The sequence below is a fragment of the Lepidochelys kempii genome, chromosome 21, assembly GCF_965140285.1.
Source record: "Lepidochelys kempii isolate rLepKem1 chromosome 21, rLepKem1.hap1, whole genome shotgun sequence".
NCBI lineage: Eukaryota > Metazoa > Chordata > Testudines > Cheloniidae > Lepidochelys > Lepidochelys kempii.
This window is the reverse complement of record NC_136400.1, coordinates 9,557,504-9,572,570: the sequence shown is the minus strand read 5'-3', so window position 1 is coordinate 9,572,570 and position 15,067 is coordinate 9,557,504. Positions and strand designations below refer to the sequence as shown.

The 15,067-nt window shown below is 45.5% G+C and overlaps 1 protein-coding gene across 2 annotated transcripts; it reads right to left on the bottom strand.

The window, feature by feature from the left end:
- Window positions 1–1,328: 1,328 nt before the first annotated feature.
- LOC140901357 (CMRF35-like molecule 8) lies at window positions 1,329–13,579 on the bottom strand. Of its 2 annotated transcripts, XM_073320075.1 has the most exons (7): window positions 13,447–13,579; window positions 8,412–8,762; window positions 7,540–7,869; window positions 5,883–5,970; window positions 4,906–5,024; window positions 3,771–3,820; window positions 1,329–1,937 (listed from the first exon to the last, which is right to left on the bottom strand). In XM_073320075.1, exons 1-7 carry the CDS (start codon window positions 13,493–13,495, stop codon window positions 1,707–1,709), a joined length of 1,218 nt encoding a protein of 405 aa, XP_073176176.1. In that variant the 5' UTR covers window positions 13,496–13,579; the 3' UTR covers window positions 1,329–1,706. The 2 variants fall into 2 exon arrangements, with proteins under 2 accessions (XP_073176176.1, XP_073176177.1); XM_073320076.1 differs by lacking the exon at window positions 8,412–8,762.
- Between the last annotated feature and the right edge of the window lie 1,488 nt (window positions 13,580–15,067).

Genomic DNA, 15,067 nt, shown 5'->3' with positions numbered 1-15,067 from the left:
TTCTGTTTGGAAAGCTCCCATATTCTTCCCTGCCCTTCCTTCTCCTGGGTGCACGTGTGCGGTCCCGTCTCTTTTCTTCACTCAAACACTCAAAGACTGGGAGTGGATGAGTCATTACACTAACTAAAAACTATTTCCCCATGCTAATTTGCCCCCTATTGTTACTCACACCTTCTTGTCAATGGTTGGAAATGTGCTATCCTGATTATCACTACAAAAGGTTTTTTTCTCCTGCTGATAATAGCCCACCTTAATCGATTGGTCTCGTTAGGAGTTGGTATGGCAACCCCCATTTTTTCATTTTCTGTGTGTGTGTGTGTGTGTATATATCTATCTATATCTTCCTAGTGTATTTTCCACTGCATGCATCTGATGAAGTGGGCTTTAGCCCATGAAAGCTTATGCTCAAATAAATTTGTTAGTCTCTAAGGTGCCACAAGGACTCCTCGTTCTTTCCTCTGATACAGACTAACATGGCTGCCACTCTGAAATCTGACTCCTTTCTTGGTTTCTCTATTCCCCATTGCCTTGGTGTGAGTAGCCAGCCTGGGTAGGTCAGCAATACAGCCAGAGGTGCTGAGTAACCCAATGGCTTTCCCAGCCGGAGAACGACTGGCCACTCCTTCGGGGCGTTCAGGGGTGGGACGGGGAGTCAGAGGCCTGTGCCAATGCAGCCGTGTGGAAGCAGTGTCAATAAACGCTTTGAATGCGGCAGGTGACTGTTTTCAGTGCGCTGGCCATAGAGACTGCATGTATGTCCTGAACCTGTGGACAAACACTTGAGCACATGTTCAGTACTAGAGCTGGGAGCGCCACAGGATCCAGCTTTCGAGACTCTCCCCTGTCATTAGCCCTGGCAGCCCTGTGCCCCCTCCCATAAAGGAAGAGACACATGCACCCAACACACGTGCAGCTCTGAGACCCCACATGCCTGTACACTCTATTTGTTCATTTTAAATAGAAGCTCCTGATCTGAGGCCTCACCAAAATAACAAACATTTAATTTATTCCAAAATCCTGTTGTCCCTGTCTCCCTCACACGCACGCAGATCGCTGCACTTGAGCTGCTTAGGTGTTTGCATGACCTATTCTGCACTAACGTGTGTCTATATATGCAAAATATCATTTTTGCAGCTGCAAGTCTGTTCTGGGGCCTTGGTTCGTACAGTATAGTCATTCTAGATTAGAAACGGTGATGATGGTGATTAATACTTACCTGTCTGCCGTGCAACACGTTGCCCCCATGCAAACGCTCTCAAGCAACGTATTGAGGTATATGCAGCAAAACATGATGCAGTTCACACATAATCAGTATATTTATTCCCCCCCCCCCCATTCATTCTCTCTCACTTTCCCAAGGGGAAGCTGAACCCTGTAACACCTGAGTCAGAATCTTACACATACAATGTTTGAGTGAGTTTGAGATGACAATGCAAAAAGTGTCTTGCCCGGCCATATTCCTCCAGCCTGATCCCCGAGGATTCTCCTTTGTTCTCTTGATCTTCTCCAAAAGCAGGTGCATTTTGTCCAATTGCCTGTGATAAATTTCTCTGCAAGCCTCTGATCTGAGGCAGGTCTTTAAATATACATGTTAAATATAAACATAGCAAAGACTTCTTCTCTAGCATGCACACATGCTTCACCCCCAGCAGTGTTTCAGCTCAATCTCTTCTGTTCCACAGCTGGGCTAGTCAGGGTTCTTGAGATCACGATTTGGCGCCTGATGCTAATGGCTTGAGTGAAATGCTGGCATATCCCACAGGCTCAGTGGGGAACCTGGTGTGGGGTGTCTCCAGAGCTTGACTTGGCGTGATGTTGGCATAGACAGATTCCGGGGGACTGGGTCTGGATTTAAAGACCAAGGTGACATATTTTAGGTCTTGTGCCATCTCCTGTTTGTCATCCTTGGGATCATTCATGTTGCTGAAGCCCTGAGACTGTGCACAGAAAAGGAAAACACTTCTCAGCGAGAGCAGAGCTGATACCAAAAGCACAAGATTTACTCAGGTAGGGAGAAAAAGACCAACCTAACATGTTACTCTCTGTTGCGGAGAAGCTGGAAGGAGAGTGAGCCTTATTCACCCATCTCCTTCCCAGAAACCTACTATGACCCCATCCTTTCTACATTGGCTTCCAACCCTGTTGCCTCTCAAATGCCCCTAGAATCTCTCTGCTTCACTGCATTTCCAGCAGCATTTCCTATTGCTGTTCCCCCACTCATCCAGTGTTTCAAAGCCCCCTGGAGAAAGTTAACCTTGGGGTTTTAAGGTGAAGAGAATGCAAAGAGTTCAGGGGCCACAGCCAATTGCTGGCAAGTCAGCAGGACTCAAATGGATCATAGGACACCTGAGTTTTGTAGCCTCTTGTCTCTGTTTAGCTGTCCAGCTCATTCTATTCAAACCCGACCCATTTCAGCCTATTCCTATGTGTTCTTTCTAGTCAAATCCAATCCAGCCTTTCATTCTGCTCCATTTTCAATCAATCCCAATTCATTCTCGGTCAACCCAATTTTCAATCCACTTTCTCTGCACACTCTTCAGAGCAGGGACGCCCTGTGCACTTTTGTCTGCAAAGCACGTAACACAAAGCACAATACAAATAATTACTGATTCAATCCAGTCCATTCCAGTCTGTTCTATTTAGTTCATTCCATTCCACTCTTGCCTAGTCTGATCCAATCTATTCCAAACCAGCACGATCTATTCCAGTCCCCACCACTGCAAACCAAGATGCTGCTTGGGTTCCTGTTTTGTATATGCACCATCCCAACATTTTGCCTCCAAGCCCATTATAAACAGGTATCACTGTCAGCTAGCGCTGGTTGGAAAAACTTCAAGGGAATAATTTTCCATTGGAAAATGCTGTTCCTGTTGAAATTGAATAGCTTTGTGAAATCATGTCTGTTTTGCCAAAATTATTTTTTTGACAAACTCCAAACTCCGGCCCATTTTGACATTTTAAGAACAAAATGTTTCAAATCTTCTTTTTGAAAAGACTTTTCATTTGGAATTTTTTATTTTGTATTTTTAATACACAATTTTAAGTTGACAATGGAATGAAATGTTTCTGTTGACTAGAAATGGGGTTTTTTTTGCATTCATAGAGAATTTTGAAATCTTTTGGGTTCCATTGTGAAACTTAAATCTCAAAATCCTTCACAAAATGGTATTTCCATCCTCACATGGCTCTCTTGTCAGTGTGGAGGGAGAGTGGAAATTTAAAATGATTATATAAGTAAACAGCAGTGCACGGTTTCACTCTCACATCCTCTCTGCCAGCTCTGCCTTACAGGGCCATCTCTTTCCACTTTACAGCAAATGCCCCATGATGGCGAAAAGACTGTTCTTTCTCTTTGTACTGCATTTAACACTGTACTGCAGGGGTTGCCAAACTTTGCCAGAGCACGGCTCACATTTTAGTACAGAGGTTGTCTCATTGACACTTCTCCTGTTCACAATTAAACAAAGCACCCCTCCCGTTCACGTGCAATCACATAAAAGCCTCGTGGCAACTACAACAACTGCCTGTGTGGAAAAGTAACATTAAGTGAGCTGTAGCTCACGAAAGCTTATGCTCAAATAAATCTGTTAGTCTCTAAGGTGCCACAAGTCCTCCTTTTCTTATTAAGAAAGTATTTCAAGTTTCTTTGAATGCAATTTAGCAGCTGAAAATAAGGAGAAGCAAGCTCCACATGATCAGCCAGTTCTTCACAGACTGCAGTTTGGGAACCTCCACGCGACTGCTTTTATGTTTCCAGTAGCTTCACTTACCACTGTGGCGTCCTTGGGTTCTTCATAGATGCCTTCAGCTTGTCCATCACCTTTTCATAAAGACAAGACAAGATCCCCTCAATCCTGAGCATTCCTCATGTCATTACAGCGTAGGTGAAAGCCACAGAATGGACTGGCCAGTAGTAATGGTAGCAAAGATTGTAATAGTGGGGACCAAACTACACTGAATCCAGGGAGCAGGTTGTGTCCAGTTTACAGTTCCGCCCTGGGAATGATAGTATGGCTGAGTTTATGAAATGTCCTGTGAGAAGTTTTTAGGGACGTGGGTCTGATCTCATGTGGCAAATTATTTCTAATCTGGTATTTTCTGTGGCAGTGATTGCAGTCTGATGCTTTGGAGGATTTTTTTAAAATCCAGGATGCAGCTGTCCAGTTGTGCAATGTGTATTTAGGGGAAAGAACGCCTTCTGAACCCTTGGGGCAGTCAGCCTGTGCCTTGACACACGAGATTTGACTACCTGGCTTGTTGCTTGTGTGCTTACAAATGCTATTTTACCCTTTTAAAAACTAAACTATTTTGCACAAACGTACAGTCCTTTTATCCAAGGACCTCAAAGCACGTTTACAAAGATTGAAGGACACTTAAGTAGTTCAGGCTCAAAATTTAGGTTTTCTTAAGCTCAAATTATTATTAATAGGACATTTTTTAGGAAGTTTTTTTTTAAAAAATTTGTGTCCAAATAGTTTGCCTGCATGTAAACATTCCCATGCGGCCTTTGTAATGTGCAAATGTGCAGCCGTGAGCTAGTGCACAGGCATGAGCAAGAGGAACCAGCTACAGACAAAAGTGAAAATGCCAAGGGTAGTGTCAGCTTGAATGCGATGGGAGGAAGGTAACAATCAGCATAAACAGAGGCCAAGCCCTGACTGGGAATGGAGACAGCTTAATTCTGAACGTGCTCCCTCTAGCGCAGGGGCACACGGGGAGAAGACGGAGATGGGAAGCCAGCAATGCTGCTTCCCTGGCTGTACCTGCTCTCCACCTTGTCCAGGGCTGCCCACTGGGAATCAAGCAGTGGGGTTGAATTCACTCCAAGTTAAAGCAAATGAGAAATAGGGAACCCAGTGTTGTGACAGCCAGACCATGTGAGGCCCCATCCGGCTCTCTATTTACCTCTTGTCTTCAGCTGCCTGGACTGTCTGGTGCATAATATCACCAAGCCTAGAAGCACGAGGATGAAGAGGACTCCCAGGACCACGCTGACGATGATGACGGTTCTCTCACTCAAGAAGCTGAGGAAGCAATGGCAGTCTGTGTTACAGGCGGAATGCTTCCCAAAACCCTTAGCGCACACCCAGCGGACCGTCAGACCGGGCCCTGGGATAGCTCGCACACCTCGGTGGCTTTTTCTCATCATGTTACTTCCTTTAATGCTAAACCCTGTCTGTGCCATTTGACGTAGGGAGTAAGATCCTGAACGTCTCTCTGGGGCCCTGTGAAAACAAACCACTCTCTGAAGCCCAACTGTGAGCTCTGTGGGACAGGGAACGTCTTTTTTGTGTTCTGTTTTGTACAGTGCCTAGCACAACAGGGTGCGGGGTGTATGGTGCCACCACAATACAAATCACAGACCTCAAAAAGAAAAACAAACCTAAACTGAATACATCAGTAAATAGAAGGAGGTGATACACCGCTGGGGAAATATTTAATACGGCTTCTGCAGCTTCCACTGAGCACAATGGCCGCTGGCTGGCATCAGGAATGAGAAGGGGGCAACGTTGCTTTTACAATGGCGGATGCAGGGAACTGTTTGGATTCAATGCATCCAGATCTAACGTCATTTCTCTTGCGCCAAAGAGCAGCAGCTGCAAGGGTTAATGATAACACAGTGACAAGACGAGTAAATTCTCAAACGAGACGGGGCCTGGATATCATCTGCCCATTTTATCATGTGCCATTTAACACTGGTTGGCAGCTGGGAAGAGGGCACCAATCTGGCACCTTTTAAAGGAGGCCTGCTACATTCAGTGCCACTGTGAAAGGCTGCTGCTTTCTCTCTGAAAAGATGAGAATGTGGGATCAGCCACTAACAGCCCTTTGGAGGTGTGCAAACACAGAGGCTGTCTTAGAGGAAGGGGTTGGATCCTTACCTGCTGTCTGCTGGGTTGACCCCAGCACTAAAGATTAGGCTGGTGTGACCTGTGGTTGAGGTAACTGGGACGTCACTGGTAGATGTAGCTGCAAATACAAACACAGTTTCAACACCTTAGGCCTTGTCTACTCCAGCCTTTAGCCTGTAACATTTCCAACCAGTGCTGGCTACCACTGGTGCAGGGCTAGTGGAGACAAGCTGGCCGTGCTGTAGGCGCTGTGTCATGCAGACCTACTTGGAACAAGCTAAAATACGCAATGGTTAAAAGGCTGAGTGGCCACTTGAGCCTTGTCTACACTAGCCTTCGCACTGTTGCTACTGAGAAGCACATGGTACGATGGGGAGGTTGCTCTGTTTTGCAAAGCTTCTCCTGTAACAGGAAGCATGTAACAATCCTAGACAAAGCCAGCCAGGAGCATGTGAGAAGTAGGCCATTAGCATCACCTGTGTAACAGTTCCCTGCAGTAATGAGGAAACCAAGCAAAGAAACAAACCCTTAGAAACATGCCAAACATTGATACAGTAACAGCTTCTAGAGCCCTTACTACACATCACTTCAGGCCTCCCATGAGGTATCAGGGCTCACAGACTGTGTATTCAATCACATGTATTATGATGCCTTTTTTTTCTTCAAAATAAAACCTTTGTTTTTCAATTACCTTTAATTCTATTTTTAAACTGTATTTAAAAAGAAGTATCTCAAAATGGAAACAAAATGTTTTGCTGGAAATGAAATGTTTTTAATCTTTGAAACTTGTAGCTAACCAAAAGTTCAAATTTTTGCACAGCTCTAATTCTGATATGGACTTAATGTCTGACGGCTTCCCTTGCACAGGACTATCCCCACCCGTCTGTATTGCTCGACGGCCATCTTCAGAAACAGGCCAGAGAAAGTTGCTGGGCTCTGATAGCAAATTTGTTAAATTTCACTGATTTAAAAAAAAAAAAAGTCAATTTGAGGGAATAACTAGAACCTGGAGCTGGTTAAAACGTGGGTCAGAATTTAAAAAAAATATTTTTTTCCCTCCATCCGAATGCAAAATTTGAACTGAATAGTATCTCCACTAGCTGCTCTGGAAACCAATGCTCAGCTGCTACGCAGGTGCTTAAAAACTATGAGTCTGCGGGTCATAGAAGTACCTAGATTGAAATGATTGAACCAGCTCTCAAGTAAAGGGGAGACGAGAAACAAATATTTAGATAGAAAAGGAGGACTTGGGGCCCCTTAGAGACTAACCAATTTATTTGAGCATGAGCTTTTGTGATGCAGCCGATGAAGTGAGCTGTAGCTCACGAAAGCTCATGCTCAAATAAATTGGTTAGTCTCTAAGGGGCCACAAGTCCTCCTTTTCTTTTTGCGGATACAGCCTAACCCGGCTGTTACTCTGAAATATTTAAATAGGTCATTAAAAACAGAAATATCCACATGACCAAAGTCCTTATCCCAGCTGATGTTCTACATCAGTTCCTAGTGTGAGCGATGAATAAAGGGACAAGGTTTTGTGGGGAGTGGAGAGAATTCCGGAATCAGCTGGGAGGAGGTGATACAGATTCAGTATCAGAAAGAGGAAGGAGAGAGTGGAGAAGGTGGGGGGCTGAAATCTGCAAACCAAAAAATCCCAAACCCCAGATTTTCCCTACCAATAAATACTCACCCTTGGTAACAGCCAGTTTAACTTCAATTATTCTGTAAAGCCTGGGAGGCTTATAGTGCACACACCAGTACACCCCTGCATCGTCTACCTGCAGTTTCTGCATGGTGATAGTAACAATCCCTTTCTGGGTGTCGTCATGTATCCTGGCTCTGCCTTTCTGAGCCCTGTTTTGATATGTGAAGTACCCGTGATCAGTGCTGACCAAGACATCACACTCATTCTGAACTGTCCTTCGGCACCAGGCTTTCTTCTCCTCTTTGTAATCCTGTGTGTTGTATGGACACTGGACAGAGAGACTCTGCCCCTCCATAGCATCGTATTCTTGGAATTCTGGAAAACACAAAACCTGGTCAGTACAATCTGGTTGAGAGGTATGATGATGTACATTTCCCATGAGTGGGTCATATACCCAATGGCCAAATTCTTCCTTGGTGTAGCTCCATTCACTGGCTTCAGCTGTGTTACAGGAGGGGTGAATGTGAACTGGTGTATTTGGTCCTGTTTGCCAGAAAACTCAATGGTTTGGGCTGTTCCCTTTGCACTTGATCATTCCAAAGTCTTGCAGAGCGAGGGAAGCTACGGATCCTTTCCAGGCCAGGTTCTCCAAAGAGCTCAGTGTATGGGGTGCAGTCTGGGTGCTGAGCTCTTGGAAATCTGGCCCTGATTGTTGGGACTGAGCACTTTAAAATGGTGATTCCAAGCAGTTCCCAGTGTGAGACAGGAGAGAGGAGACAAGGGTTTGTGGAGGGTGACAGATTCTGGGGCCATGCAGGAGGAATCTATACAGGCAGGGGAGAGATGATAAAGTGGGGGAAGGAATTGGGATTATAGTCAGTGGAAAAGACAGTTCTCCTGAAAGGAAATGAACTCACCCTTGGAAACATCCAGTTTAATTGCTGTTAGTCGATACACTATATTGGGCGGCTCAAAGCGCGCACACCAGTACGCTCCGGAGTCCTGCACCTGTAGCTTCTCCATGGTGATGGTTACAATCCCATTATGGGTGTCATCCTCTATTGTGGCTCTTCCAAAGGTAAACTTGGTTGGGTGTCTACGTGATGATGGGTAAGAGGTGCTAACTAAGGGAGAGCATTTCTCGTCTCTCAGCCGGCACCAGGTTTTCAGTGTTGCACTATAATCCGTGGAACTGTAAAGACACTTAACAACGAGACGCTGCCCCTCCATTCTGCTCTCCACTGCGTCAAACTCTTGTTCCTGGAATCCTGGAAGACACCAGACCTGCTCAATTAGAGCTGGGCTGGAGAAGGGCTGCCAGCTGCCCCCCGACTGTCCTGCACTCCAGTGCTTGGACGAAACGCAGCCCAAGAACTAGAGGCTGGGAAGAATGGAGATGAATCAGTAAAAGCAGCAATTACAAATCATTCTCCTATCCAGGGCCGGATTAATGCAGGGGCTCTAGGGGCTGCAGCCCAGGGCCCCGGCCAATGGGAGTTGTGGGGGCAGCCCTTGCAGGTGCGGGCAGTGCATGGAGACATGCTGTCCTCCTCCCCACGGGGGTGCACAGAGATGTACCAGCAGCTGGTCACTTCTGGGAGTGGCGTGGGGCTATGGCAGGCAGGCAGGCAGCCTGCCTGAGCCCTGGTTTGCCGCTGGCCGTGAGCCACCTGTGGTAAGAGCCTCCCTGACGGAGCCTGCACCTCACACCCCCTCCTGCACCCCAACCCCCTACCCTGGGTCAGAATCCCCTCCTGCACCAAACTCCCTCCCAGAGCCCGCACCGCTCACCCTCTCCTGCACCACAACCCTCTGCCTCACGTCAGAATCTCCTCCTGCACCAAACTTCCTCCCAGAGCCCACACCCCGCACCCTCTCCTTCACCCCAACACTCTGCCCCAGCATGGAGCCTCCTCCTGCACCCAAACTCCCTCCCAGAAAGAAACTAATATAACAGCTGTTCTAAGGTAAGAAGTAGGCTATTTTCAATTAATGTAACTATATTTGACATGTTTTAAGACTGAAATGTAACCACAGAATGGCTGTATGTTACTTAAAAGGCAAGTTTAGTATAGTGTTAATAGCCTCGATGCCATAACTGTGATCATTTTCTTTTAAATTAGCAACAAGACTTGTATACAGGGGCCCCACAAAATCTAATAGCTCCAGGCTCACAGGAGAGTTTATGCAGCCCTGCTCCTAACACCTGCCTGGAGCACATTCAAAGACAGCAACATATCCTGCACTGTCCCCTGCACACGGTCCATTTTCTAAGTGTGTATTCTCATGTTCTTTGTTTATTTGCAGCATTTCAATCTCTCTGGTGGTTTAAAGTCCCTGTGTCATCTCCGCCTATTTACATGTAGGTAGCTGGCAATAAACCAGCCCAAATTTGAATTCATTGCAGCATCAGACATAATAATAGTGGTAAGTCACATTAGCTATTCCGATCTCATAGAAGATATGTCATACACTTGATTTACCCTGGTATAAGTGAAAGCAGAATCAGGCCTGTTTTTTAAAAATCTCTCCTCAACTAAGGAGCTGGACAGCTGAGCACAGATCTTTGAGCTGGGTAGTTCTCTGCACTAACACGGAGATGGTTTGGATGTTCCAGTAGATCTTTTCAATATCTTATTTAGGACACATCTCTAGATGGGTGAAGCCTACGGCTCCACAACTGGAGAAAAATGAAACTAGCCAGAAAGTTTCTGCTCATCCCTTTATTCTGTTCATCCTTATAAATACTATTTATTTCAGTAATGCAGAAAGGCCATGCAAGAATGGGGCCTAATTGTACTAGGCACTCTGCAACTGCCCAGGAAGACTTGGGTGCCACACTCAAGTCTCTTTTTAGACCCTTTCCTTAGGACTCTCACAAGATAACACAAAATATCCCCCTCTGGCAAATGGGTTGCAAGACCCAGAGAACTTCCCCTCTGCCCTTGTAAAAGGACACTCCCCCCTTTAAAACCCTGCTGAATCAGGGGACAAGCAGCCCATTATGGCATGGTCTGATCCTTTAAGGGCCAGAGGCCTGGAGTTGGCCAGCCTGTCCAGTTAGCCCCACCTGCCACACCTGGGGGAGTGGCGGGGGAGGGGGAATGAGGGTTAAGTAGTAGAACCTGCTGGGTGTGGAGGATCCGTAGCTTCCCTCGCTCTGCAAGACTTTGGAATGATCAAGTGCAAAGGGAACAGCCCAAACCATTGATTTTTTTGATCTATAAAGATCAGCAGGACTCTGCAGAGAGGGGATGATAGGAAGTTGTAGAGAGGTGGCAGGGTGTGAGAAAGGCTTCTGCAGGGAAGATCCTGAGACCAAGAGAGTGACTCCAGCTAGGAAGCATTGGGAAGAGCCTGAGACACAAGCAGAGTTTGGGGCTGTGTCTAGCTTGTTGCAGCGGGAAGGGCTTTTTGTGTTAATAAAACTCTAAGTAGGGCTGTTCTCCTTGGATTCATTAAAGCCAGTGTGGAGTTTATTGAAGAAGTCCCTTGAAAGGGGAAACTGAGGCAGGCCCCTGAACAGCAAGCTTTGGCCATGAAAGGGTGCTCAGGAGTTGGCTGGCCCCTGTGGGACAGCCCTTAGCTATTTCCTGGTCATTCCACCCTGTCACGCAGAGACAGTCCCTGCTCCAAAGAGCATACAATTAGGGCTGTCGATTAATAGCAGTTAACTCACGCAATTAACTCAAAATGTTAATCACTATTAATCGCAGTTTTAATCACACTGTTAAACAATAGAATACCAACTGACATTTATTAAATATTTTTGGATGTTCTTCTACATTTTCAAATATATTTATTTCAATTACAACACAGAATACAAAGTATAGAGTGCTCTCTTTATATTATTAGTTTTGATTACAAATATTTGCACCGTAAAAATGATAAACAAAAGAAATAGTATTTTTCAATTCACCTCATACAAGTACTGAAGTGCAATCTCTTTATTGTGAAAATGTCACTTACGAATGTAGGGTTTTTTGTTACAGAGCACTGTACACTTTGTATTCGGTGTTGTAATTGAAATCAATATATTTGAAAATGTAGAAAAATCCAAAAGTATTTAAATAAATGGTGTTCTATTATTGTTTAACAGTGCGATTAATTGTGCGAATAATCACAATTAATTTGTTTAATTGCTTGACAGTCCTACAAGCAATCTAAATACACAAGGACAACCACGGGTGGGAAGAGAAAGGGATATAATGCCCCAGCAAAGCGAACAATGCAATGGCTGCCAAAATGAAGCCCTCAGCAGTTCTCCAGGGGCAATCCATGGACCACTGCTGGTCTGCAGAGCCCTGCGTGGTGGTGCACAGGTCGGAATGCTTTAAGAAACAAGAGGATTGAGGTGATTGATTGGAGCTGTATGGAGCTAGGGCCTGTCTCCACAGGGGACATCGCTGCCAGTGTAGCTCTACCAGGATAAAGAAAAAGAGGACTTGTGGCACCTTAGAGACTAACCAATTTATTAGAGCATGAGCTTTCATGAGCTACAGCTCACTTCATCGGATGTATACCATGGAAACTGCAGCAGACTTTAATATACACAGTTTCCACGGTATGCATCCGATGAAGTGAGCTGTAGCTCACGAAAGCTCATGCTCAAATAAGTTGGTTAGTCTCTAAGGTGCCACAAGTCCTCCTTTTCTTTTTGCGAAGACAGACTAACCCGGCTGCTACTCTGAAATCTACCAGGATAGCTGGATATCGCCCCTGTGATGCATGTCTACACTGGGGGCTTGCACTGGTGCAGCTACATTGATTTAACAACACACATCCCCAGTATCGATAGCTCCCTAGGTAGAGGTGTTGAATGAAAAAGTGGGGCCAGGAGCGAGCTTTCATCCCAGGATCCGGTCCATATCCTGCAAATAGTGGAGAGTGACTATGTGATGTACTCAAGACGGGCTTCTGTTCAGTATCCGTATTTGCTATGTCTAGGAAAGTATAGTCGTTAAACAGGCGGGTTTGGAAAGGAGAAACTGTGGCTTTAAATGGTAGCTCAGAGGATCTGAAAGCTGTTTGAGCAGGTGTGACGTGCCCTACGATGGGGGTTTGGTGCTTTTCACTGGGCTGTAGTCTGACTCTTAGAACACTGAGGGACGTATTTGCAAAATTGCTCAGCATTCAGCTGCTTCCACTGAGAACTCTGCATCCCTCCCATATCCGCCGAGTTGTTCTCAAATGGAGCTGCTGGGTGGCACTGCTCAGAAAATGGGAACGTTTCTGTGGAAAATATTGACGTTTTATCAAATTGAAAACCCAAAAGTGCTGGTTATTGGCTGGAAAATATTTGGGTTTTGGGAGTTTGTGTGTGTGTGTGTGTGTGTGTGTGTGTGCAAAGTTGAAATTTCCATGAAGAGCAAACACTTTTTTTAGTTGAAAACCCAATTTCCCATCAAAAACAGTGCTGATAGAAAATTTTTGAACAGTGCTACTGGTGGATGCTCAGCACTCTTTGAAAATCTGGCCCTGCTTGTGTCACGGTGCCTGGGAACTGCCTGAGGCAGTGAAGGTTTATTTCTGCTCCCTCTCTCTCTGGCATAAAACTGAAGTCAATCCCTTGATGTCAAAATAATTATGCAGATGGGAGATCAGAATTGGTTCCTAAATAGTTACAGCTGAGTTCCTATGGCTGCTGTGCCGTTTTCTGGACGGGTGTGTGAGATAATGTTTGTTTTAATCAGAGAGAAGGGGGAACTCTGTACTGAGCCGGAAACAAGTACCCAAAAGAAAAGGAATTGCCTGAGTCGTGGTTAAAACTAGACCTACACTTGGGGAGAATTCTTGTAGCTGTTATTTCATATTTATATTATGCAAGTGTCCAGAGATTCAGAAGATCGAGGCTTGATTCCCGAGCAGGGAAAATATAGCCCCAGATCCCACCTGCCCCTGACATGGACTGTCCATGTAACTTCCCAAGTATCACTTCACTCTTCCACTTACCTGAGATGCAGAGCAGCAGCAGCAGCAGCAGCAGGAATCTCAGCTCCATGCCTGTCTTCAAGCCCACAGAAGGGGCATTGCTGGAATGTACTCTGGAACGTGAAATGGTCTTCTCTCTGAGCTCTCTCCTATCGACACTGAAGCTGCAGGAGGAAGTGGCTGAGGTCTTGCCTTAGCACGGAAATTATTCACCATGTTTTGCAATGAAACATATTAAGATAATTTAATTGTGTATTTAGGGAAGTGGATGGCAACAAAAGAGTTTGGGGGGAGGGGGAATGGTTTCCACATCCCTCCTGGGCACAGTCACTGTCTGATCTTTCACAGACTGGGCTAAATGATCATTTTGTTAAGTTCCCTGTGTGGGAAAGCGGGAACGAGCTGGTGTCTCAGGCTCAAATCAAACCCCAAAGAAAAAAGGGGCATATTTTAAGAGACAGGTTTCCTGAGCATGGAAATGTGGTGCATTAAAATGCACCCCTTTTTGCTTTGTGGTATGATTGGAGCCTGAAAGACCATCTTGTTCCCCTTTCCCACAGCTCATGTGATCAAGAACTGAGGATCATCTTTTGACTCAGGTTCCACCAGGGCAGTGGAGACCAGTTCGTTTGTTTTTGCTACTATGCCTCATCTCTGCTGGCAAACTGCATGATAGAATCCCAGAAATGTAGGGCTGGAAGGGACCTTGAGAAGTCATCAAGTCCAGCCCCCTGCACTGTGGCAGGACCAAGTAAACCTAGACCATCCCTGACAGGTGTTTGTTCAGCCTGTTCTTAAAACCCTCCAGTGACGGGGATTCCACTACCTCCCTTGGAAGCCTGTTCCAGAGCTTAACTATCCTTAGAGTTAGGTTAAGTACTAGGAAAAACTTTCTAAATGTCCCTGGCCTAAGATTATGCCCGTTACTTCTTGAGCTACCTTCAGTGGGCACGGAGAGCAATTGATCACTGTCCTCTTTGTAACAGCTCTTCAGATATTGGAAGACTGTTATCAGCGCACCCCACAGTCTTCTGTTCTCAAGCCTAAACATGCCCAGGTTTTTCAACATTTCCTCACAGATCAGGTTTTCTAAACCTTTGATAATTTTTGTTGCTCTCCTCTGGACTCTTCCCAGTTTGTCCACATCCTTCCCAAATTGTAGTGCACAGAACTGGAGCGAGTACTCCAGCTGGGGCCTCACCAGTGCCAAGTAGAACTGGACAATTCCATCCTGTGTCTTCCATATGACACTCCTGTTAATACACCCCAGAATCATATTAGCCTGTTTTGCAGCTGCATCACACTGATGACTCCTATTTAGTCTGTGGTCCACTGTAACCCCCAGATCCTTTTCAGCAGTACTACTACCGTGCCAGTTATTCCCCGTAGTTGTGCATTTGATTTTTCCTTCCTAAGTGAAATACTTTGCACTTGCCCTTATTGAATTTCATCTTGTTGGATTCAGACCAACTTTGAATTTTAACCCTGTCCTCCAAAGTGTTTGCAAACCCTCCCAGTTTGGTGTAATCTGCAGATTTTATAAGCATACTCGCCATTCCATTATCCAAGTCATTAATGAAAATATTGAATAGTATTGGATCCAGGAATGACCCCTGCAGGAACCCACTAAATATGCCCTTCT